Below are 24,797 nucleotides of genomic sequence, written 5' to 3' on the forward strand. Positions count from 1 at the left end.
GGGTTTCCTTGTCTTCCTGGTGCAGCTGCACTGGTCAAAGTTTCTTTCCTGCTTTGCATCAGAACTTTTCTGTTTGGTTTTGGGTGAACACCTGACCAGACCTGTGGGGTCACCAGAGTCACATCTCTGCAGAAGACTTCCTAACAGTCGAAGTAGAACATCTACACTAAGCACAAAGCACCCATTTTATTTCCACAGGACATTGCTGCCCTAGAGGATAGTCTTCCTTCCTCCCCCACCCTTTCTGCTGGGGAGGGAGCCTTGGGCATCAGAGCCAACCCCAGTTGCTTCCTTTCATAGATCAGGAGCCTCCTCAAAGCAACAGAGGCCAGGAGGTGAGGAGAATTACTAAATAGTTTTCAAATTGTTTTCATTTTTAGATATTATATATGGGTCATATATATGATATCTTTAAAATGTGTTTCAAAAATTTGGAGACCGTGTCTTTCTAAGTCACTTGAGTTTGCATCAGCTGGGGGGGAAAAATAAATATATATATATATATAATATATATATATATATATATATATATATATATATATATATAATATATATATATTATTTATACTATATATTATATATAATATATAGTATATATAATATTCTGATTAGATGTACTGGGTGTGAGAAATATATATATACTATATATAAAAATATATATTATATATATAAAATATATAAAATATCTATTTTATATATGTAGAATATATTATATAAAATACATATTTTATATATATAGAATATATTATATAAAATACATATTTTATATATAAATATATAATATATATTTTATAAAATATATATGATATATATATACAAAAAATATATAAAATATATATAATATATGTAATATATAATAAAATGTCGTTCTTTCTTTTTTAAGGTGCTGGGGAATAAACCCAACGGGGCTTGACCCCGACCTCTGAGCTCCATCCCCCCCTTTTCATTTTATTTTAAGGGAGGGTCTCACTGTTTGCAGATGCAGACCTGACCTTGGGCTCCTCCAGCCTCAGCCTCCTGGAGAAGCTGTGCTTTGTGCTTCTGCTGAGGTTAAACCCAGGGCCTCCCCATGCTCGGAAAGCACTCTATGGCTGAAGCCTAGCTCAGCGCCCGGTGTCACCCCTGTCCCGGGGGCTAAGCCAAGGCTTCCCACCTGGATTCGTTCCCAGCACAGCCGCCAAGCTCCTCCTGAAAAGGGCTGGGGCCAAGAATCTGTCACTCTACCCAATTTCAGCCAGTGATTGGATGATGTTAGCTGTCAGTCACGATCCAGAGGCGGGCCTGGAGGCCATCCATCCGGGTCCTTGGGGGCGTACTGTCCAATCGGTGCGCAGAGGGAGGGGAAAAGCGGGCTTCCGCACTCTCCCGGACTTTCCTTCCTCACCGACTGCGCTACTCCTTCTCCAGGCCCCGTGTTCTCTGCTGCAGGGACCCAGGTGACTCTGCGCTGCCCGTGTTCCCGGGGATCTCCGGTGCCCGGAGGTTCCTCCAGAGGACGCCAGGTCACCAGAGAAGCCAAAAATGGTGAGTTCCCTGAAGGTAGGCGGTCCGCACCTGCCTTGGGGCCCAGCGGGCTGGTGAGCTGCTGAGTGGCGCGCGGAGTCGCCGCTGTCGGGTGGCCTTGGGCCCCGTCCCCTGGCCCTGGGTTTGGAAGGGTGCCTCAGGTCCCAGGTGTCCCCTTTGCTCCCTACTGGTGGCCCGCACTCACTTTTCCCGACGTGTAGGAAGCAGGGCCACAAATGCACCTTCCTTCTCCCAGTGGAGCTCCACCTAGTGGAGGTCCTCCAAATTGCAGGCGCCTCCTGCCTTCTAAAATGCCAGCTTCCCTCCACCTCACAGCTCAGTCATTCTTCCCAATGGACACCGTCTGCTGATTGTCCTTATCACTTAGTGAAATACTGGAAAGAATCAATCAATCTAAGTTCCCCTCTCCCTTCCCCCTCCCTTCCCCCCTCCCTTCCCCCCTCCCTTCCCCCCTCCCTTCCCCCCTCCCTTCCTCTCTCCCTTCCTCTCTCCCTTCCTCCCTTCCATGTGTTTTGGAAGCTGGGCTGGCCTCCAACTTGTCATCCTCCTGCTTCAGCCTGCCCGCATATCTGGGATTACAGGCTTGTGCCAATGTCCCTGGCGAGAAGAACACTTTTGAAAGCATTTGTTTTCTATTTGTGAATATTATCCTTGAGGGGAAAGAATGATCACTTAACCCTTCTTTGTGTTTGGTCAAAATAATTGCTTTAAAGGGAATCAGGAGGTTGTTTATAGATCCCAAGGATATGGAATCCTGGGCTACATCACTAGAGTACAACTGCTCCCTTTTCTGAGAGTCCATGATGTAGAGTCACACCAGTCCTGTAGTTAGGTAAGCACACAGGGTAATAATGATGTAGGGACAAAGGAGGCAAGGCACTGAAGATAGCTGGAAACAGTTTTATCTGGCTGCAGCCAGTCTCAGAGGGCACTGTTTTTGCTATAATTAATCCATCCATCCCCTGAACCCTGAGTTCAGGTGGTTCCAGAATTTTATACCTAACATGTAAGGGGAGAGGCTCAGAAGTTCACATTGTAACACCGGGACCCCCAAAGAACTCTCAGACCACACAGTCTCATTCCAGTTAAGCCTTTGTTTCTGGCCAGTGGCAGACACTCTGGTCTCGAAAGAATGAGATGGTCAGAGTGGTGCCCCTGCCTTCAGTTGGCTCCATATTTAAGCACAAAAACCAGAAAAGGGAAGTTTGGGGGTTCAGGCAACCTAAGCAAGCCTGAAAGTTGTGGTCAGGTAGTCTCCAGTTGGCCCCATAGATCACTCTGTGTTCTTGGGGAATTTTCATGAACAGAAGTATACAAACGGCCCCAGTCATGAGCTTTTTGAGTGTCATGGCTGAGTTCACAAAGTGGAGTCACCATAGTCAAGTTGTCACATCACACACATAAAAGCAGGTTTTTCTTTCTCTGTTCTGGCCAAGTTAACCCTTCAAGGACAGCACCTGAGGAGGGGAGAGCTTCTTCTCCCCTTTCTTTCCTCCCCCACCAGCTGTTGTTGATTTTTCTTTGAAGCCCAGCTCAAGGCCAGAGGCCTTGTTTGCACATTTCTACAAACTACTATACTGGATACAAGTGTGTAAAAAATAGTAAGGGGGAGTCCAGCACCTGGAGTGCTGATATCTTCCAGACTAGCAGCCCAGTAAAATAGGACAACACAAAAATGGGAAGTTTATCTACACTGCACTTTTTTGTGGACACCCTTTTGTTGACAGTCCTAAAATTAGCCATGGTGATGATTTCTGGAGAAACCCAGTTAAAATTTTCTGTGAAAAAAGGGGATGCCACTATAATAATGTCTGATTCCTTGACTGTCCTTCATCCCCAGCTCTTTTCAGTATGATTTTCAGAAAGGATCTGGCTGTGGTGCCCAGCCTGGCCTGAAAATTGTGATCCTCCTATCTCAGCTTCCCAATCTGTTTGTATTAAAGGCATTGACAACCCCAGCTACAGAAAATAGTTCATTTTAACCCCAAAATTAATTACCATACTAAGGAACATGGATTCAAGTTACCCTGAATGATGTGTGTGTCCCTCCCTGGAAGAGATTACATCACTTCTTTCTTTCTTTCTTTCTTTCTTTCTTTCTTTCTTCTTTCTTTTCTTTTCTTATTTTTTTTTCCTTTTTAATATACCAGGGATTGAACCCAGGGGAACTTAAAAACACTGAGCCACATTCCCAGCCCTTTTTATATTGTATTTTCAGACATGGTCTCACTAAGTTCCTGATGGTCTCACTAAGTTGCTGAGTCTGGCTTTGAATTTAGCAATCCTCTTCTCTTAGCCTCTCAAGCTGTTGGGATTACAGTTGTGTGCCACTGTGCCTGGCCTCCATGAACTTGTTTAAAAGAAAGTGTGTATCTCTGCATTAACCAATTGCATTGGTAGGAACATCAGATTGGTGGGGTACAGAAAAAAATTAAAGAAAAATTTCTTCTGTGTGTCTGTTACTGCATTCTGAGCTTTGGTGGATTTTGGAGACGTCTGGTAAGGTTAGTGATATATTCTGAGAACTTTTGAGATTGTGGTCTGATACAGAAATTAAGATGATTGGCTATTAAAGGGCTTAGGATTAGCCCAAGATAATGTTTGCTCTCCATACAGAACCCTGCCTTTCCACCCTCATGGTGGTCTAGTTAGCCAAAGTCAAGTACTCTGAAGGTTCTTTGATGTAGATGCAACTGTATAGAGAACTTGAGTTCAGAGCTGTAAAAATCTTGTGCTTTTTCTTTTATCTTCCTTAGGTGTAGGCACCATGTCTGATTTCTTGGGCAGAGGTTCCCTTTGGACCCCTCCCAGAGTCCCATGTCCTCGGCCACTATCCTCTCCTGGAGCTGCCACCGAGTGCCCACAGCTGCCCTGTGCCTTGCAGGATGAACAGAATTTCAGGCCCTGGGTCAGCTTCTCCTAGCAGACAGCCTGAGGTGTGGGGTTCAGCCTCTCAGGGAAGCTGCTGGGGGCCCTGGGCTGGGGAATCTCCTGAAAATGGCCTCATCTAAACAGCTACTTCCTTGGGACCTTGTTGTCCCCAAGCTCTGTTCCCATTCCTTGGAGACAGGTGGACAGTCAGCCTGTGGATGCTGGTGCTGAGGGGACAGGTCAGCAGTGACTCCTGCCCTTTTAGTCTGTCACAGTGTGAAGGAGCAAAACCTCTCCCAGAGCATACGGACCACCCACCCCAGTGCAGAGCTGTGCAAAGCTAAAAAGCCTCATAGACTGGAGTCATGGTCCAGGTCCCTGGGAGGGTGATCCTGGATGCTTTCCGTGCGCAAGACCCGGAGGTAGCATGTCCCAGCTGTCAGGGACCTTCCCTGCCCCTGGAGCCTGACACATCTGTGCTCCCTCAACACCAAAGCTTTCTGTGTATCACTTTGAAATGATGTGCTCGCTTATCTGAGGCCCAGGTTTATTTATTCAGAGCCAAATGGAATGGACTATTATTAAAGAGGCAAGAGAGAGGTGGATTAAAATCCACCTTTTTTTTTTTTTTTGGTGAAAAATCCCAACTTACAGCCAGATACAGTGGTGCACACCTGTGATCCTTCCTGCTCCAGAGGCTGAGACAGGAGTGTTGCAAATTTGAGGACAGCCTTAGCAACTTAGTGAGGCCTTATGCAACCCGGTGAGACTGCATCTCAAAATAAAATATAAAAATGACTGGGGATGTGGCTCAGTAGTAAAATATTTCTGGGTTTAATCTTGGGGGCTTCAAACAAAAAAGAAAAAAGAGAAAAAGAAAAAGAAAACATCTAATTACCTAATTTACCTTTTGCTACCCCTGAGTATGTATAGAAAGTTTGTAAGATTCAAATTTGTCTTTTCATGATTTCAAATTGAAATCCAAAATACCACGTAAGATACAGAGAAAGTCTGTCTTACATTATTGCTGCAGAATTGGAGTCCAATTCTACAAAAATAGTGGTGGATAAATTTATGAATGTGATTTCATGAAAACTAGTATCTGTCCTTCACAGGGTGATGAATTTGACAAAGGATGACAGTTTTTCACTGTTGTTGTCTGAACTTGGCAGGTTCATGTTAACTGTGTGGTTTTTTGTTATCAGGAATGGAACCCAGAGGTGCTTAACCACCAGCCCCTTTTAGATTCTTTATTTTGAGACAGAGTCTTGCTACATCATCTAGGGTCTCAGACTCCTGAACCGCTGGGGTTACAGGTATGCACCATCACACCCGTCTTCATTGTAAATTTTAAGCACAATTTTGGCAATACCTTGAATACCCAACTGTAATCATTTAATCACTGAATATCAGTGAAAGAGTAAATGACACCTGTTTTCTGCAAAGGAGAGATCCATGTGTCTAAATAAGGGTGCTGATCCCCTCATCATGTCACCTAATTCCTGTTCCCTCTCATCTGCCTCCTCGTAGGGCCACCCCTTTGGGAGCTAGCCTTTTAGCTTATGAAATTTGGGAGTAACATAAATGCTCTCTCTATTCTCTCTGTCTTGTACAACATTTTGGCTGGTCTTAGATACAGTTTACTATTTCCAATTTTTTGAAGAGTTTTTTTTGTTGTTGCTCTTGTTGGACACACCTATTTATTTTTATGTGGTGCTGAGGATCAAACCTAGGGCCTCTCATGTGCTAGGCAAGCACTCTACTGCTGAGCCAGAAACCCAACCCTACTATTTCCATTTTTAGATGTAGTGTTTCTTAAGTTTACCTCCAAAATACAGTAAACCCTGCCCTAAATTTCACAGAATTTACTGAAACGCTCAGTGTTTTTTCAGAGAGTTTAGATCATGGGAACATTCAGTCTTCTTTGTGAGAAAGTGTGGTGTCTTTCCACTGATTTTGTTGTGTTTTTATGCCTCTAATTGTGTACCTTTGTATTATAATCATTTTTATCTCTCATTGCATGTATTTTACCAAGCTACTCTCCAGCCCAAGAGAATTAGTATTGTAGACTGTTGTTTATTTATTTGCTTACTTATTGAGTGCTGAGAATTGATGCCATGGACTTGCTCATGCTTAGTTATCTTCCAGAAATAAATTTCAATTTGTGAGCAACGTTCTGGAGGTGAGCAGGTGTTTTACTGGGGAATAAACCTACAGGTACTCGACCACTGAGCACATCCTCAGCCCTTCTTCTTATTTATTTTTTCTTTTTCTTTCTTTCTTTTTTTTTAAATATTTTGTATAGTTGTAGATGGGTAGAATACCTTATGCTGAGGATCATACCCAGTGCTTCACACATGTTAACAAGTGGTCTGCCACTCAGCTACAGTCCCAGACCCCTTTTTTATTTTGGATGAAGACCAATCTCACTAAATTTCTGAGTGTCTTACTAAGTTGCTGAGACAGGCCTCAAACTTTTGCCGTTTCCCTGCCTTGACCTCCCTAGTGGCTGAAATTACAGGTGCACACCACTACACCAGCAGTTGGAATGAGTTTTGAAGACTTATCATCCAACTTCTTTCTAGATGAAAATAGTATTGAAAATCAGTTTTCTTGCTTTTGTTCATACTTTTGAAATTTATAACTATGACTCTTCCTCTTTGCTTTATTTTTGCATTATTATGAAAAAGGTATTTAGCATATAATATTGTTTGTTATGTATACATTTTTAAAACTTCATGGCTTGGTAGTTTATTTACTTCTTTATTAGATAAGCTTTGTTTTTATGAGCAATTTTAGGCTTACATAGTTATTAGTCAGTGTTCTCTAGAGGAAACGTATCAAGAGGAAGTAAGATTATCAAAGGGGATTCATTGGATTGGGCTACTTGACCCGAAGGTGGATGTCCACAGTGGCCATCTGCAGGCTCGAGAGCTTGAGAAGTAGTAGCTGCAGAGTCCCAGAGGCAGAAGTCTTAGAACAAGGGGGATCAATGGTGCTGCCTTCGTCCAGACCAAAGATTCTGGAAACTCACTAGAGAATCACCGGCAGAGTCCACTTTGGGAGAGTGAAGAATTTTGTTCCTCCCAAGACACCGTCCTATTGGATGGTGCTGCCTAGCTTAAGGCGGTTCTCCAGTTTGGCTCACTATCCCATATGCCCATCATTTGAAGACATACCCTCATGGACACATCCAGAAACCCATTAATCATCGGCATCTTTTAATCCAATCAAGGTGACAATTAAATGTGCCATTACACATAGTATCAAATACCCCTTCTCTCCAGCTGATAGTCTCCACTGTTTTCAACATTTTGCATTGGTGTAGGGTGTTTGTTAGTTACTAAACCAGTGTTGAACATTTGATAAAGAGAATGGATGAAGCAACATTCAGGATAAGCCAAAGTTCATCCTTTACCTTAGGGTTCCTCTTCCCTGTGATGTGATTGTGTGTGTCACGTTGTATATAAGATAATGTCATACAGAAGAGTTTCACTGCTCTGGAAATCCAGTGTTCCACCTGTTCATCACTCCTCCTCATTCCTTCCTCCCTCTCTGCTTCCTAAGTCCCTGGCACCCATCAGTTCTGCTAGTGCATCTATAATGTTGTCTTTTCCAGAATGTTCTTGACTTAGAATCTTGTTGCACTTGGCCATTTCAAACTGGCTTCTGTCACTTACCAGTCTGCCTTTAAGGGTGCTGTATTTTTCCAGGCTGCAGAGCTCATTTTCTGGGTGATTACTTTGGTGTAGTTAAGCTTCAGCTTGTCCATTCAGTATTGAAAGGTGCATCTTCCTTGCATCTAGCTTTGGGCAGTTCTGGATATGGCTGCTGTAGTCACTGCAGTGAGGATTTTTGTGCCCATAATTTTCACATCATTTGCATAGACACCTGGAGTGTGATGACTTAATTGTACAGTTTTTTGCATTTCTGATTAAATTTTGCATTTGTGATTATGAGCATCATTCATAGTCTTCTTTTCTATTTAATACTTTTCTTTATCTATTTAATTTGGATAATATGGTAACTTATGCCTCAGGAAGACTTAGGAGGTGTTAACTCAGCTTTTATGTTCTGGCAAAAAAGTAGAAAACTGGTGGCAGTTCTTATGTGTCTTATGGAAGCCTGTTTGAGATGTCAGAGCTTTCCTTGCCTTTGTGGGAAATAATTAGTTATCGAGTCTCTTTTTCTCAGCAGCCATGGGCTCATCTGTTTTGTGTATTTCCCCTTGTGTGTAAGTTGTAGGAGATTGTCTCTCTCAAAGAAATGGTCCAGTTTCTGCAGTTGTCTAATTTGTGTCAAGCACATTTATGATAATCTGAAGTCCCAATGCATTGTTGACGATGACACTTTTAAATCTGTTAGTAGGTTTTCAGTCCTCGTTGTTTTTTTCTTTAATATTATTATATGTTTTACACTTTTTATTTCTTTCTTTTTATGTGGCACTGAGGATTGAACTGAGTTTCTCCCAAGCACTAGGCAAGCACTCTTCCACTGAGCCACAACCCCAGTCTCTGTCCTCTGTTTTCTTAGCCTTTTGTCAGTTAATCAGTGATGCTGATGTTCATGAAGAACTTGATTTTGCAGACTGCGGATTTCCTGATTGTGGTTTCATCAACACTTTCTCTGTTACCTACTGTTGAGAGCCACAGCCGAAGGGGCCCCAGCAAACTTTCTGACTGCCAGCTGATGATTGGCTTCAGTGGCCCCAGCAACTTCTAGCTGATTGGCTCCTCTGCGGTGATGCTCATTGGGCTGTTTCCCCGCCCTTTCATTGGGGGACTTCTTTGGCTCCGCCCACGCGACCCAGCCAATCGGCCTCAAGAGCAGGAGGAGTGGGGGAGGTTGAGAGGCTTGTGGGAAGCCAGTGGTGGCAATTGGGCTCTGAAGGTTTTTCCTGAGGAGCTTTTTTGGCGTCTGCGGTTCTAAAAATAAAGTTCGTTTCTTTTGACAAGTGGCTCCTGAATTGTGCCCAGCCAGACTGCGGCATTTGGTGGGCCGCACGGGGAACCACTGAGGGTAAGTGATAAGGTAAACTGCTTGCCCCTGAGGGCAGGGTGAGAGGATGGGTAGCCATTTTAAGATTCTTCTTTTGTTTTGCTTCACTTTTGTTTTAAGTTGCCTGTCCCTGGAGATGAGTGAGATGGAAGAAAAACCGCTCACATTTGAGGAAAAACTATTTACATCTGAGGAACAGATAGGGAGAAAGGATGGATGCCCATTTCAGGAGGATAGAAAGGCTATAATGATTTTTTTGTTGTTCCATTTTTATTTCATTCTATCTCAGTTTTGTTTGGCGTCATCTTGTTGGGTTGTATTATAGTAGAAATATGGGATCAGAGATTAGTAAAAAACAAACCGAAAGAGTGTTCAGTAAATTGTTAGAGGAAGGAGGCATCCCAGTAAAATCAAGAGCAGTCAGGGCATACGTTGATACAATACAAAAATGTAGCCCATGGCTTTTTAAGGAGGAGTTGTTGAATATATCACAATGGAACCATCATGGTGAAGATTTAAAAAGAATAGAAAAGAAAAGCCCAGGGACTCTGCCAGTTGGCACATTGCCATTGTGGATGTTCGTATCTTGTTTGCTTAGTCCAAAGGCCTCTTAAGCTAGTCAGAGAAAGAAAGTGTAAAGCAGAAAAAGCCATCAGGGGGAAAGTTACAACAGGAGACTGCTACTAACACCTTTCTATCACCAGAGGACGTAAGGGACCAACCAATAAGGCCACCTTCATATGGTATTAGATTGGAAGGATCCTGAAGGATGTGAAGGAACTATACAACCATATGTATTGGATCATCTTCCCATAAATTTATGGGGACAAGATGTCCTAGATGAATTAGGTTTGACAGTAACAAATAACATCAACCAAAATGCACCCGTTATTATAACTAGACAAGGTTTTAGGGAAGGAAAGAGATTAGAAAAACAAGAACAAGGTATAGCAGCACCAATACAAATAGATCAAGGAACGGACAGACATGGGTTGGATTTTCAGAAAGGGCCACTGAGACAATAAAAATTACTTGGAAATCAGAAAGACCAGTGTGGGTTTCTCAGTAGCCCCTGACTAAAGAAAAGATAAAAGCAGCCCATGATCTGGTCAAACAACAATTAGCGGAAGGACATATACAACCTTCTGTATCTCCCCATAATACTCCCATTTTTGTCATCAAAAAGAAATCTGGTAAATGGAGATTATTGCAAGATTTAAGAGCCATTAATAATGAGATGGTTATAATGGGACCTGCTCAATCGGGGATTCCTCAGTTGTCTGCTTTGCCAAAAACTTGGTATGTTTTAGTTATAGATATTTTCACTGATGGGTCAAATATTGGTAGAGTAGCAATAGTTACACCTGATCAAACTTTTTCATTTTTAGTACCCAAACAATCAGCTTAAAAGATAGAGATTAATGCAGTATTACAAGCTTTTGTGAAGTTTAAAGATTCTGTATTTAATTTATTTTCAGATAGTCAGTATATAGTTAATGCTATAGTATCCCTTGAAAATGCTGGTAGGATTTCCCCTTCCTCTACTGTTTTCTCTTTGCTTTCCACTATACAAAGTCTAATCTGGGACAGAAAAGATCCATTCTTTCTAGAACCTATCTGGGCACATACAGGATTGCCTGGAGCCCTTAGTTTGGGCAATGATTTCGCAGATAAAACTACTCATGACATACATATTTTCTCTACACTAGAAGAAGCTATAAATTTTCATAAAAAGTGCCATGCCAATGCTAGTACTTTACAAAAGCATTTTAAAACAACTAAGGAACAAGCTAGACAAATAATAAAACAATGTCAAAATTGTGTGACCTTTTTACCACAAGTTAATCTTGGAGTCAATCCTAGAGGACTGATACCTAACCATATTTGGCAGGTGGACGTCACACACTTGCCAGAATTTGGAAAATTGAAATATTTGCATGTTACAGTTGATACTTCTTCTGGATTTTTGATGGGCTCCCTTCATGCCGGAGAAAAAGCTAAAGATGTTATAGCTCATTGCTTACAAAATTTTGCCACTGTGGGCGTTCCAAAACAGTTAAAAACAGGTACTGCCCCTGGATATACTTCTACCTCTTTTAAACAATTTTGCTCAACATTTGGCATTACTCATATAACAGGAATCCCATACAATCCACAGGGACAACGCATAGTTGAAAGAGCTCATCAGACTATTAAAATGTACTTATTAAAGCAAAAAGAAGGAATTGGGAAGGGGTATATATTCCCCAAAGATAAACTTAAAATAACCCTTTTTACTCTAAACTTTTAAAATTTGGATTCATCAGGGCTTAGTGCTGCAGAAAGGCATATGTGTCCAAAAAATGTACATAAGCCCAAGGTACTTTGGAAGGATATTCTAACAGGACAATGGAAAGGTCCTGACCCAGTAATTGTCTGGAGTCGGGGGTCTGTTTATATGTTTCCACAGGGAGAACAGCAGCCAATTTGGATTCCAGAGAGATTAACTAAAGCGATTTCTACAGACCAAAAAGAAGATGATTTGGCTCAAATCCATAAGAGCTGATATCCAGAACTCCAGTTGGCTACCCTTACATCTGTGACAGAACCAGGATGCTTTTTTTCAATATCTATTTTATTATTGCCCTTTCCCACATCATGAAGTTCTATTTTGTTTTTTGATCTCATACAGACCTAGGTTAATGTTTTGCTGATCAGTTCTATTTTTTGACTATAGAGTTTTTAAACATTGCAATGGAGATTTCACCTGTAAAAAGTTATAAGGCCCTTACTATTATGTTATGTGTTGTGTGCACACTTGTGTTTTATGTTGTATGTTTGTATGTACGTATGTCCATATATCATATATGATGAGCTCCCATGAAAAAATGGATCCAAATATTTTTTTTCACGTGATTTAAATGGTTTAATTTAAATTGGGTAAACAAATGTTGAGGATTGTTTTAATATGTGAACAAAAAAAGGAGGTTAACAGATCTGTTTGTTTACTTTCACCTTTCCTTTTCATTATATTTAATAACTCTTGGGCTGGGGATGTGGCTCAAGTGGTAGCGCGCTCGCCTGGCATGCATGCGGCCCGGGTTCGATTCTCAGCACCACGTACAAAGATGTTGTGTCCGCCAATAACTAAAAAATAAATATCAAAAAATTCTCTCTCTCTCTCTCTCTTTCTCTCTCTCTCCTCTCTCACTCTCTCTTTAAAATAAATAAATAAATAAATAAATAAATAAATAAATAAATCTCTTCAAGACAATGTAAATTGTTAAGAAAATTGTTTTCTTTTAGTGTCTTCTGGAATGTTAAATAATTTTTTCTTTAGCCATTATTGCCAGAATTTCTATCTTCATCCCAGTGCCAGTGAAGACAAAGATAAAACCAATCTACAGCTTCTGCAATAGCCATCACTGAACTGCTTGCAGAACTTGCCTGGACTATGTATCACTTGTATGCATTGTGAACTCACCTGTATGCATTGTGAACTATCTGTTGGTGCAGAGACTTGTGGTAGCGTTGGGGTATTTTTGCTAATGATGTCATCGGTGGTACAATTTTCCCCAAAGGAGCCATCAGTTGGCTTGGTGTATCTTCCTCCCTTCTGCTTGTCATGATCATTCAGCTAAAATTTGGGGGCCAACAGAGGTGAGGCAAAGAACCTTACACCCCCACTGGTACAAAGACCTATCCATAGGTGTGGCTGTATACTGGACCGGTAGTCAGTGACGGGTAAGATCCAATTACTATTGGACAACCTAAGGCAGGCATGGTCCCTAAGCCACATGCTTGTTGTTTAAACAGAGAGGGGAAGATGTTGAGAGCCACAGCCGAAGGGGTCCCAGCAAACTTTCAGACTGCCAGCTGATGATTGGCTCACAGCGGCCCCAGCAACTTCTAGCTGATTGGCTCCTCTGCGGTGATGCTCATTGGGCTGTTTCCCGACCCTTTCAGACTATGGAGCTGCTCATTGGGGGACGTTTTGGGTCCGCCCATGCGACCCAGCCAATCGGGCTCAAGAGCAGGAGGAGTGGGGGTGGTTGAGAGGCTTGTGGGAAGCCGGTGGTGGCAGTTGGGCTCTGAAGGTTTTTCCTGAGGAGCTTTTTGTTTGGCATGTGTGGTTCTAAAAATAAAGTTCGTTTCTTTTGACAAGTGGCTCCTGAATAGTGCCCAGCCAGACTGCGGAAACCTACCTGTGGTTAATTTAGGATTACCTTGCTCTTCTTTCTCTGGTTTTCTGAAGCGGCAGTTTCATTGGTTGCTTTTAGCTGTTCTTTTCTGAAATGTGTGTTGGATGACTTAGATACCAATACAGCACCACCTCTGGTGTTCTCTATGAATTCCCTATGATGGACCTTTACATTTTTTTCTTTCAAAATGGTCACCTTTTCTCTTGAGTCACCTCTTTGTCCTGTGTCTGTCTAGAGCCCTGTGTTTCATGTCCACTTCCCTGGAGGCTTTTCATTTTCTTCTGATCTGATTTCTGCTTTAGCTCTCATGTTCTTTGAGCATACATGGGATTTCACTGGTGGTGCACTTGTAGGGGTATGGTTTATGTCCTGTGGAGTGTTGCTGTGATCCTGAGACCTCAGTGTACTTCCCGTTTGGTTGAAGGTCCATGAAGCCCTCCTGTCTGCATCATTGTCCTGACAGAGTTGGGCTGATGTCTCTGAGGGTAATTGTGGGTTCTTCATTGTTTAGGGTGGTTCCATATGGTTTCAGTCCTTGAGTATGCTTCTGTGTTAAGTGGCAGGGACATTTTCTTTTTGTCTGTTCCATCACTGTGCAGACATCATAGCATGCTTACAGATGTGAATGGTGGCCTCTTTCACACCTAGGCTGTGTGGGATAGTTCAGAATTCTGGGCTACAAACTTGTTGCTTTACCACACTCTGGAAGAGCTTCTGCCTTAGGTTTTTTTGCACCACCATTGCTACAGGCACGATGACCTTGATCAAAATGTCCTTGAGCACAACATTGGTATGTGTCTCATTACTGTACATTATGGTAGTGAACCGGCTGCTGTTAAGAAGAGTTTGACAATCATTGGAAATTCATTGTTGCTGTGAGACTTAGAAAAATAGTGAAATAGTGCCTGCTGTTTATTAAGAAGATTGTTTTGAGAGTTATAAAACTTTGTAAGGCTGTTGTTTGGACAAGGTGACATTTTTATTCTCTTTTTTTTTTTTTTTTTTTTTTTAGAGAGAGGGAAGAGAATTTTTTTAATATTTATTTTTTAGTATTCAGCGGACACATCTTTGTATGTGGTGCTGAGGATCGAACCCGAGCCACACGCATGCCAGGCGAGTGCACTACAGCTTGAGCCACATCTCCAAAACATGGTGACATTTTTGGGTCATTGAGTTACTTCTAAGACACGTGCCATCTTTCCACTTACCCCATTCTGCTTTGACAGTAACCACAAGAAATTATCAAATTGTTGTGTTATTAATTAATAAATTAAATTAATCAAATAGAGAACTCATGTTTGTTTTGGTCATTTAATAGTAAGCTAGTTGAGTAAATTTGTTCTGGAGTAAAGCACCTGCAAACTTCTAGTTGTTCTTAGTGTAATCACACAGAATGAGCTCAAACTCCAGTTAACACATTGTGACCACCTGTGTGAAATGTTGTCTAAATGTTGTCTATAAAGGAATCTCCTTAGTGACCCCATACCCAGAGGGTGGGTGTGGGGGCTGGTTCTAGGCATTTCTTTAAGGATGGAACAATAGACTTTCAGAGGAAACAAGACATCAGTAAATACCATGTTGCCTATATTAACCTTGTAGGTACAGGGAGCCACTGTAGTTGGCAGAATCTCTCTCAAATGCTTAGTTTCATGATTCCTGCATTTTTCTACTCATCACCTTTCTTTTCTAAAGATTAGTACTATCAGAAGTGCTTATATTAGATCTGTACCACATAGGACGTTTCTAGGACATGTAATAGAGGTGCAACCATTAAAGAAGTTAGGAGTGATCTGGGAGCCTGTTTTACTTCCTGTGAACTCACCAAAGGAAGGGTATAAATCACTATGATGTTTGCCTTCTGAGTAGCCAAATTCTAGTGTTGAAATGGGTGTAAGAAATTGAGTGCAGTAAAGATTTGATGGACCAAATAATGGAATTAATCAGGAGGCCCGGGAATCATGTGAGCATCATGCATGTTGAGTGAAGATTTCTCATGCTGTCATTCTCTCCTGGCCTCCACTATACATTTGTGGGATATTTTAGATTTCAGTGACCTTTGAGGATGTGGCTGTGAACTTCACCAAGGAGGAGTGGGCTTTTCTGGATACTTCCCAGAAGAACCTTTACAGAGATGTGATGCTGGAAGTCGTCAGAAACCTGGCTTCTATAGGTAATAATGTTGGTTTTAAAATTAATCAAATGGAGAACTCATGTTTATTTGGGTCATTTATGTAGAAGGTGAAAAGGAAATCAGTTGATGAATTATTAAAGCATAAATGGTACCTACAATTTGGCAAAGCATTTCTAGCTCCTAAATATTCATAAAGATTGTTATGTTCTCTCATTTTAGGAAACAAGTGGGAAGACAAGACCACTGAAGATCAGATTGAAAACTCTGGAAGCAACCTAAGGTAACTGTACTCACAAGAGGAATTCGTGAGGGAATCTGAGAACTGTCATATAATTTTTAAAGCAAACTAACCGAAGAAGTATGCATAATTTGAAATGTATTTATTCTTATAATATTTTTTACCAGAAATATATACTTATCTGTAACAGGTATTCAGTCTTTTCAAAGTATTTGACATGCAAAAAGTAGTATGAAATTGCATATGTGAATATCACTATGTGAATAATAGCCATAGAGAAGCTGTGTTGCAAAGGATTGTTTCCTTTCAATCTCTTTATTTTCAGGCAACTTTAACAAGTCAGAAAATCTATCCTTTACCTGATGTTGGTAAAAATGTAAAGACCTATAAATAAATAGAAAATTGTGAATGAGTTAGGTATCAATAATGTGCTGGTCACTGCTTCTTCAAAGAAGTCCTATGGTAAACTTCAAACTTTCCCCACACTATTGTGTGGGGAAACCTTCACATCGATTCCAATTCTTAATCAAAGAAAGACAAATTTTAATAGAGAAAATCCATGTGACTTCATTATGTGTGCAAAAGATTTCATATGTCCTTCATTCTTTCATAGGCACATCACATCTCACTCTGGACACAAATACTATAAGCATGAGGAATGTGAAGAGAAGCCATGTGAATTTAAACAATATAGAAAATCTCAGGTTTCTCTCAAAAGTGTTCACACACAAATGTTGTTACAAACTGGAGATAGACCATATGAAAGTACAATATGTGGGAAAGTCATCAGTTGTTCCAGTGACATTCAAAGACATGAAGAAACTCATACTGGGTGGCAACCCTATGAATGTCAACAATGTGGTGAAGCCTCTTCTTCTCTCCCAGGTGTTCAAAGACACATGATAACACACAGTGGAGGTAAACCTTTCCAATGTGAGGTATGTGGGAAAGCCTTTCATTTCTCCTCTTTATTTAGAAGACATGAAAGAACTCATTCTGGAGAGAAACTCTATGAATGTAAACAAGATGGTCACATCTTTATTTCACACACAAGTCTTCAAAAGCACAGGATCACACACACAGGGAATGCACATTTCAAATGTAAGGCATGTGGGAAAGACTTTGCTTATCCCAGATTACTTGGAATACGTCAGAATACACATACTGGAGAGAAGGCCTATGAATGTAAGCAGTGTGGCAAAGCCTTTGCTACATCCCATCAGCTTCATAAACATGGAAGAATACATACTGGAGAGAAGCCCTATGAATGTAAGCAGTGTGGCAAAGCCTTTGCTAGATCTGGTGACCTTCACATACATGAAAGAACTCATACTGGAGAAAAGCCCTATGAATGTAAGCAGTGTGGCAAAGCCTTTGCTGCATCCCGTCTGCTTCATAAACATGGAAGAACACACACTGGAGAGAAGCCCTATGAATGTAAGCAGTGTGGAAAAGCCTTTGCTAGATCTAGTTACCTTCAGATTCATGGAAGAACACATACTAGAAAGAAACCCTTTGGATGTCAACAATGTGGAAAAACGTTTGCTTCATCCTTTCATCTTCACATACATGGAAGAATGCATACCGGAGAAAAGCCCTATGAATGTGAACAATGTGGAAAAGCCTTTGCTGCTGCCTCTTACCTTCAGATACATGAACGAATTCATACTGGAGAGAAGCCCTATGAATGTAAGCAGTGTGGCAAAGCCTTCACTCGGTCCTCTGCCCTTCACTCACATGAACAAACTCATACTGGAGAGAAGCCCTATGATTGTAAGCAGTGTGGCAAAGCCTTTGCTAGATCTTTTGACCTTCACATACATGAAAGAACTCATACTGGAGAAAAGCCCTATGAATGTAAGCAGTGTGGCAAAGCCTTTGCTGCATCTCGTCTGCTTCGTAAACATGAAAGAACACATACTGGAGAGAAGCCCTATGAATGCAAACAATGTGGAAAAGCCTTTGCTACATCCTCTCAGCTTAACACACATGGAAGAACACATACTGGAGAGAAGCCCTATGTATGTAAGCAGTGTGGAAAAGCCTTTGCTACATCCCCTCAGCTTCATGCACATGGAAGAACACATACTGGAGAGAAGCCCTATGAATGCAAACAATGTGGAAAAGCCTTTGCTATGTCCCATCAGCTTAACACACATGGAAGAACACACACTGGAGAGAAGCCCTATGAATGTCAACAATGTGGAAAAGCCTTTGCTAGATCTGGTGACCTTCACATACATGAAAGAACTCATACTGGAGAAAAGCCCTATGAATGTAAGCAGTGTGGAAAAGCCTTTGCTACATCCCGTCAGCTTCATAAACATGGAAGAACACACACTGGAGAGAAGCCCTATGAATGTCAACAATGTGGAAAAGCCTACACTACTGCCTTTTACCTTCGGATACATAAACAAACTCATACTGGAGAGAAGCCCTATGAATGCAAACAATGTGGAAAAGCCTTTGCTACATCCTCTCAGCTTCGTGCACACGAAAGAACACATACTGGAGAGAAGCCTTATGAATGCAAACAATGTGGAAAAGCCTTTGCTAGGTCCCATCAGCTTAACGGCCATGGAAGAAAACACACTGGAGAGAAGCCCTATGAATTTAAGCAGTGTGGCAAAGCCTTTGCTAGATCTAGTTACCTTCAGATTCATGGAAGAACACATACTAGAAAGAAACCCTTTGGATGTCAACAATGTGGAAAAACGTTTGCTTCATCCTTTCATCTTCACATACATGGAAGAATGCATACCGGAGAAAAGCCCTATAAATGTGAACAATGTGGAAAAGCCTTTGCTGCTGCCTCTTCCCTTCAGTTACATGAACGAATTCATACTGGAGAGAAGCCCTATGAATGTAAGCAGTGTGGCAAAGCCTTCAGTCAGTCCTCTGCCCTTCACTCACATGAACAAACTCATACTGGAGAGAAGCCCTATGATTGTAAGCAGTGTGGCAAAGCCTTTGCTAGATCTTTTGACCTTCACATACATGAAAGAACTCATACTGGAGAAAAGCCCTATGAATGTAAGCAGTGTGGCAAAGCCTTTGCTGCATCCCGTCTGCTTCGTAAACATGAAAGAACACATACTGGAGAGAAGCCCTATGAATGCAAACAATGTGGAAAAGCCTTTGCTACATCCTCTCAGCTTAACACACATGGAAGAACACATACTGGAGAAAAGCCCTATGAATGCAAACAATGTGGAAAAGCCTTTGCTACATCCTCTCAGCTTAACACACATGGAAGAACACACACTGGAGAGAAGCCCTATGAATGTCAACAATGTGGAAAAGCCTACACTACTGCCTTTTACCTTCGGATACATAAACAAACTCATACTGGAGAGAAGCCCTAAGAATGGAAGCAGGGTGGCAAAACCTTTGTTAGATCCAGTGACCTTCACAGACATGGAAGAACACATACTGGAGAGAAGCCCTATGAATGCAAACAATGTGGAAAAGCCTTTGCTACATCCTCTCAGCTTCGTGCACACGAAAGAACACATACTGGAGAGAAGCCTTATGAATGCAAACAATGTGGAAAAGCCTTTGCTAGGTCCCATCAGCTTAACAGCCATGGAAGAACACACACTGGAGAGAAGCCCTATGAATGTAAGCAGTGTGGCAAAGCCTTTGCTAGATCTGGTGACCTTCACATACATGAAAGAACTCATACTGGAGAAAAGCCCTATGAATGTAAGCAGTGTGGCAAAGCCTTTGCTGCATCCCGTGTGCTTCATAAACATGAAAGAATACATACTGGAGAGAAGCCCTATGAATGCAAATAATGTGGAAAAGCCTTTGCTACATCCTATAAGCTTAACAGACATAGAAGAACACACACTGGAGAGAAGCCCTATGAATGTCAACAATGTGGAAAGGCCTACACTACTGCCTTTTGCCTTCATATACATAAACACACTCATACTGGAGAGAAGCCCTATGAATGTAAGCAGTGTGGCAAAGCCTTCACTCAGCCATCTTACCTTCACTCACATGAACAAACTCATAGTGGAGAGAAGCCCTAAGAATGTAAGCAGTGTGGCAAAGCCTTTGCTAGATCTGGTGACCTTCACACACATGGAAGAACTCATACTGGAGAGAAGCCCTATGAATGCAAACAATGTGGAAAAGCCTTTGCTACAGCCTCTCAGATTAACAGACATGGAAGAACACACAGTGGAGAGAAGCCCTATGAATGCAAACAATGTGGAAAAGCCTTTGCTACATCCTATCAGCTTAACACACATGAAAGAAGACACATTGGTGAGAAGCCCTATGAATGTCAACAATGTGGAAAAGCCTACACTACTTCCTTTTACCTTCAGATGCATAAACACACTAATACTGGAGAGAAGCCCTAAGAAAGGAAGCAGTGTGGCAAAGGCTTTGCTAGATCCAGTGACCTTCACAGACATGGAAGAATGTATACTGGAGAGAAGCCCAATGAATGTCAACAACGTGGAGAAGCCTTTGCCAAATCTTGTCTGCTTCACACATGTGAAAGAACACATACTGCATAGAAATCGTATGCATGAAAACAATTGGTAAACTCTTCTGTTATTACTGTTTCACTCATATACATGTAGGCAGTTTACTGGAGAAAAATCCTTTGAATGTGAAATATAGTAAATGAGTATTTCATGTCATCCTCAAAGACAAAAGAGGCTCACACTGCTGAAAATGTGTGTGTGTGTGTGTGTCAGAGAGAGAGAGAGAGAGAGAGAGAGAGAGAGAGAGAGAGAGAAAGATTGATCAATCAATCGATCCACTGGGGATTTAGTCTGGTGGTGCTCTACCACTGAGCTACATTCCAGTTCCTTTTTACTTTTTATTTTGAGACAGGGACTTGCTGAGTTTCTTAGGGCGTTCCTAAGGTGCTGAGGCTAGCCTCTAACATTGATTCTTTAGAATCAGCCTCTTGAGTCTCAGGAATTAAAGGCATACACCACCACATCCAACTGAATAACTCTTTAAATGTGAAAAATATCACAAATCATTCCATTTTCCCTGTTGCCTTCAAAGCCATTTCACTCACATTGAAAAACAAACCCTCTGAATTTGGAGGATTTGCTACATTCTTTCAGCTTCGTTTCCTTTCTTATATATGAAAACACTCATGCAGAGAAGCCCTGTGAATGTGAGAAATGTAGGAAATCTTCTAGTTTTCTCATTTTTTTCCTAAGGACTGGAAATATTGTTTTGGAATAAAAAGAATAAATCCTATGCAAGTAAGAAATATAAAGGGTTCAGCCGTTCTAGTTTTGTTCAGTTGTATGAAAGGACTCATACTGTAGAAAATGCTGAGGATAAGCCATGTGGGGAAGTATTCAGCTTTCAGAGTTTTCTCTGAAGGCATAAAAGAATTCACATCTGTGAAAATCCTTTTTCTATCTTTAAAAATTGCAGTAACACTTTAAAGTTTCCAGGTCCCTTTGAGAAGCATTTAAGAAATCACACTGGAGAAAAGCCCTACATGTAGAAATGTGGTGAGAACTTTGCATGTTTCGGATCCATTTGAACTTGTTGAGACTTGAGGAAAATTTTATTTTCTTTCATTTTATTTATTTATTTTGAGATAACCAGTATAGCTGTGTGAAAATGGTGTGTGCCTTCATTTCTTTTTTTTTTATGTATTCAGATGTAACAAAAACTAGACCCTGGGTTGGAGAGGAGCATTGCATCAGCATGAAGATTTGAAAGCAACATGTTTTTCTGGGTTAAATCTCTCTTATTGTTAGATTCCATTTTCCTGTATTTTAAGTCTTTTGTGTCTAATGTTTCATTACATATTGTGTATGTTAGTTTAGGCCTCTCCACTCCAGCCTTTGGTACAGATTGGTGAAATGGCGCTTCTGAACTTCTTTCCTCTCTTTCTTTGTTCAGATTTCACCCAGGAGTCCTCTACCACTGAGTTTCTCTGCGGTCCTTTTAATTGTTATTTTTTGAGATGGGGTGAGGCTGGCAGCTGGGACCATAGGGATGTGTTTTTGTACCCTGCAGCTGGCCTCTTCCTTTTCCTTGATTGCTTATTGATCTGTTGATGACTCTGGGACCACCACTCTTGTCACTTGTGCTTGTTCTAAGGCTCATGTATTGTGCTGTATGTAGGCACAATAAAGAGCATTATAAAATAATGTCATTTGTGTATATTCTTTAGAGAGGCACTTTCTCAAAATACATTTTGCCCTATACTTGAGTTGCTTTCTCTTTTCTTTTTCCAGTTCTGTGGACCGAATCCTGCCTTGTGCATGCTAGGCAGGCATTCTAGCACTGAACACTCTGTAGCTCAGAGGGTGAGTTTGCTTCTGCTGTGAGTGTGGACCGCACTGATAATCACATCAGCAGATGTAGCTCTGCAGGTCTTTCTCCACAATTGCAGCTGATCTCTTCCTTCTTAAAGGTCTTTTATACCAGTGAATTTTTTTTTAAAAAAACTACATCCAACTTAGGTTTTCTCCCCATGAATAATACTTAGGTGGAATATGCCAGAAAACCCAGGCTTGATTTCTCTCTGTGTTTTAGAGTACCTCAGTAGCCCTGGAAAAAATTGTGTGCTGGTTTTCTTAATACACATTACATGACCAAAGGCTTGGTAAGGAGCTTCCCAGTCTGATGTCCTAATATAGTGGCACTTCCTTCTCTACCAAATAATCTTAAATAAGCTTCTCAAGAGACCTTCACCATAATTTTCTTTCAACAGAATGTCAGGAAAAGATTTTGCAATGATCTCAATGTGGGTTATAACACAGACTTCTGCTTTTGTGGAAAAGCTTGGAAGACCTCTGACCAATCTTACAATTGGTACCCAAAGCACTTTCTGTGAACTAATCAAAACAACAACAACAAAAAAATCACCTTCATGTATACCCGTACAAAAAAATATAAACCTCCAACCCTGTCCCACTGGATGTAAATAAAGATCAATGAAATTCCAAGCAGTGAGTCAAAAAATTTTAAGTGATACCCCTCAGAACCCTGCAGCTAATCAATGTGCTCCTGGAACACTCCTTGGGTGTCTACCTCATGTGCCCTACATCACTAATAAAGCTGCAGCCTCCAATCAGGTGATATTGTGCAGTACTTGCTGTGGAGAGGGCTGTTTCTGCTCAGGCTAAAGGATTCAGTTACTTGTCCTAAGGATTCAAAGCCTCCTGAGGAAAACCTCACCCACAACGTATTCAGGTGTCATGGATCTTGTGTGATCATTGGTAAGAGTTCCTGACATATTTGTGTCCAAATATTGAAGTTTGCCAACATGCCAAAGATGGGTTGATTGTTACTGCTATCTCTGTTCCAGCCTTTTGCTGTATCTCAGTGCTCATTTGGAAAGGAAGGCCAAAAGAGTGTACTGTGGCCCTTCTGTTTTTGATAAATACAGCCTAAGCCATCCAGTAAAACTTCATCTTTAAAAGATAGTTTTGAACGCTTCCCAGGATTTCCAAAAACTTACTTTGCAGCTAATGATTCAATGTGGCAATTTCCTAGTTTTACATCTTTGATTTAAAATATTGCATAGAGGTGTGTGAGCACTTGATGCAGTCTGGACTTCTGTGTAATAAATATAATGAATCCATTTGCCAAAGGGCGTAGTGTCGCGACCCCTAGCCCGCAAGGAAGACGCAACTCAGGAATCTTCTTTCAGCAGTTTACTCAGGCCCTTGATCTTTCTTCTAATTTCCCTCGGATGCCCCTCCCAGCCTTAATAAAGCATCTCAAGCCCCAATGTGAAGCTGCCACGTGAAACTTTCTCATAGGGTGTTGAAAAACCATGCGCCAACTCTTTCAAATAAGGAGTTGTTTGTCACAGACCACAGCGGAGCCAGCGCCATCTTGTAATGGTGACCATAATCTACAAAAGCGGCTCACCACAGCGTAGTTGCAGTCTTGTTTCTGGGAATTGTGAAGAATTGGAGTGAATGCAACTGTCCTGGGGTGTCAGCATTCTTTGTAGGAGTTCAATCTTGGTGAGTACATCAGTGCAGAAATCAGACTCCTAGGAGGGCTACAGAATCCCCTGACAGGACCTGCCTGTCCCTTTTGGACAATAGTGTTGTCATGTGAGCTGGCAGGTGGATGGCTACCTTCTGATGGATTTGGGTTTGTAGCTGAGCAAATAGTAAGAATGTATAGTGATTTAATGAGAATTAAAATATTCTTTGTCATACCAAAAACATAATTTGGGGGCCAAACATAATAACAAGTAGCCTCTTGAACTTTGAATCACATATTTTCTTTCTTGTATGCATTTTCTTACAAACTTTTGTATTGTGATGCTTATGTGGAAAAAACTGAGATAAACATGGAGAGGTTTATTTATTGGTACAGTGTACTAGAAGTTTTAAAGCCTTGCAGCAGGCTTAGATTCCACTATTGTTAAAATTTTATGAAAGACTCTGAAATTCTCAAAAATCCTGAGAATCCACAGGTGCTGTGGCATAACACCTGAAATACTAGTGGCTCAATATTCTGAGGCAGGAGGATTGTGATGTTTTTTCACTTTTTTTAAAGAGAGAAAGAATTTTTAATATTTATTTTTTAGTTTTCAGTGGACACAACATCTTTATTTTATTTTTATATGGTGCTGAGGATTGAACCCAGCACCCCACGCATGGCAGGTGAGCACACTATCATTTGAGCCACATCCCCAGCCTATCTTTTCATTTTTTTTTAAAATTATATATATATATATATATAAAATATTTTTTTCCTAAAAATCAAACCCAGTGCCTCCCACATGCTAGGCACATTGTGGTTGAGTGCCACTGAGTTTGATTCACAGTACCCTCAAGAAAAATGCATTAGGAACCAAGTTTTAATGAACCATATGATGGGTGGATGAGCT

At 41.1% G+C, this 24,797-nt stretch overlaps 1 protein-coding gene across 1 annotated transcript; it reads left to right on the forward strand.

Moving 5' to 3' along the window:
• Positions 1 to 1,353: 1,353 nt before the first annotated feature.
• LOC143385607 (uncharacterized) lies at positions 1,354 to 20,316 on the forward strand. The gene is given in 4 exon segments (XM_077106257.1): positions 1,354 to 1,524; positions 15,618 to 15,744; positions 15,925 to 15,985; positions 16,557 to 20,316. Coding segments are annotated over 4 exon segments (3,951 nt in total). The 5' UTR covers positions 1,354 to 1,521.
• Positions 20,317 to 24,797: the final 4,481 nt, after the last annotated feature.

Source organism: Callospermophilus lateralis, chromosome 20, assembly GCF_048772815.1.
Source record: "Callospermophilus lateralis isolate mCalLat2 chromosome 20, mCalLat2.hap1, whole genome shotgun sequence".
Classification (NCBI taxonomy): Eukaryota; Metazoa; Chordata; class Mammalia; order Rodentia; family Sciuridae; genus Callospermophilus; species Callospermophilus lateralis.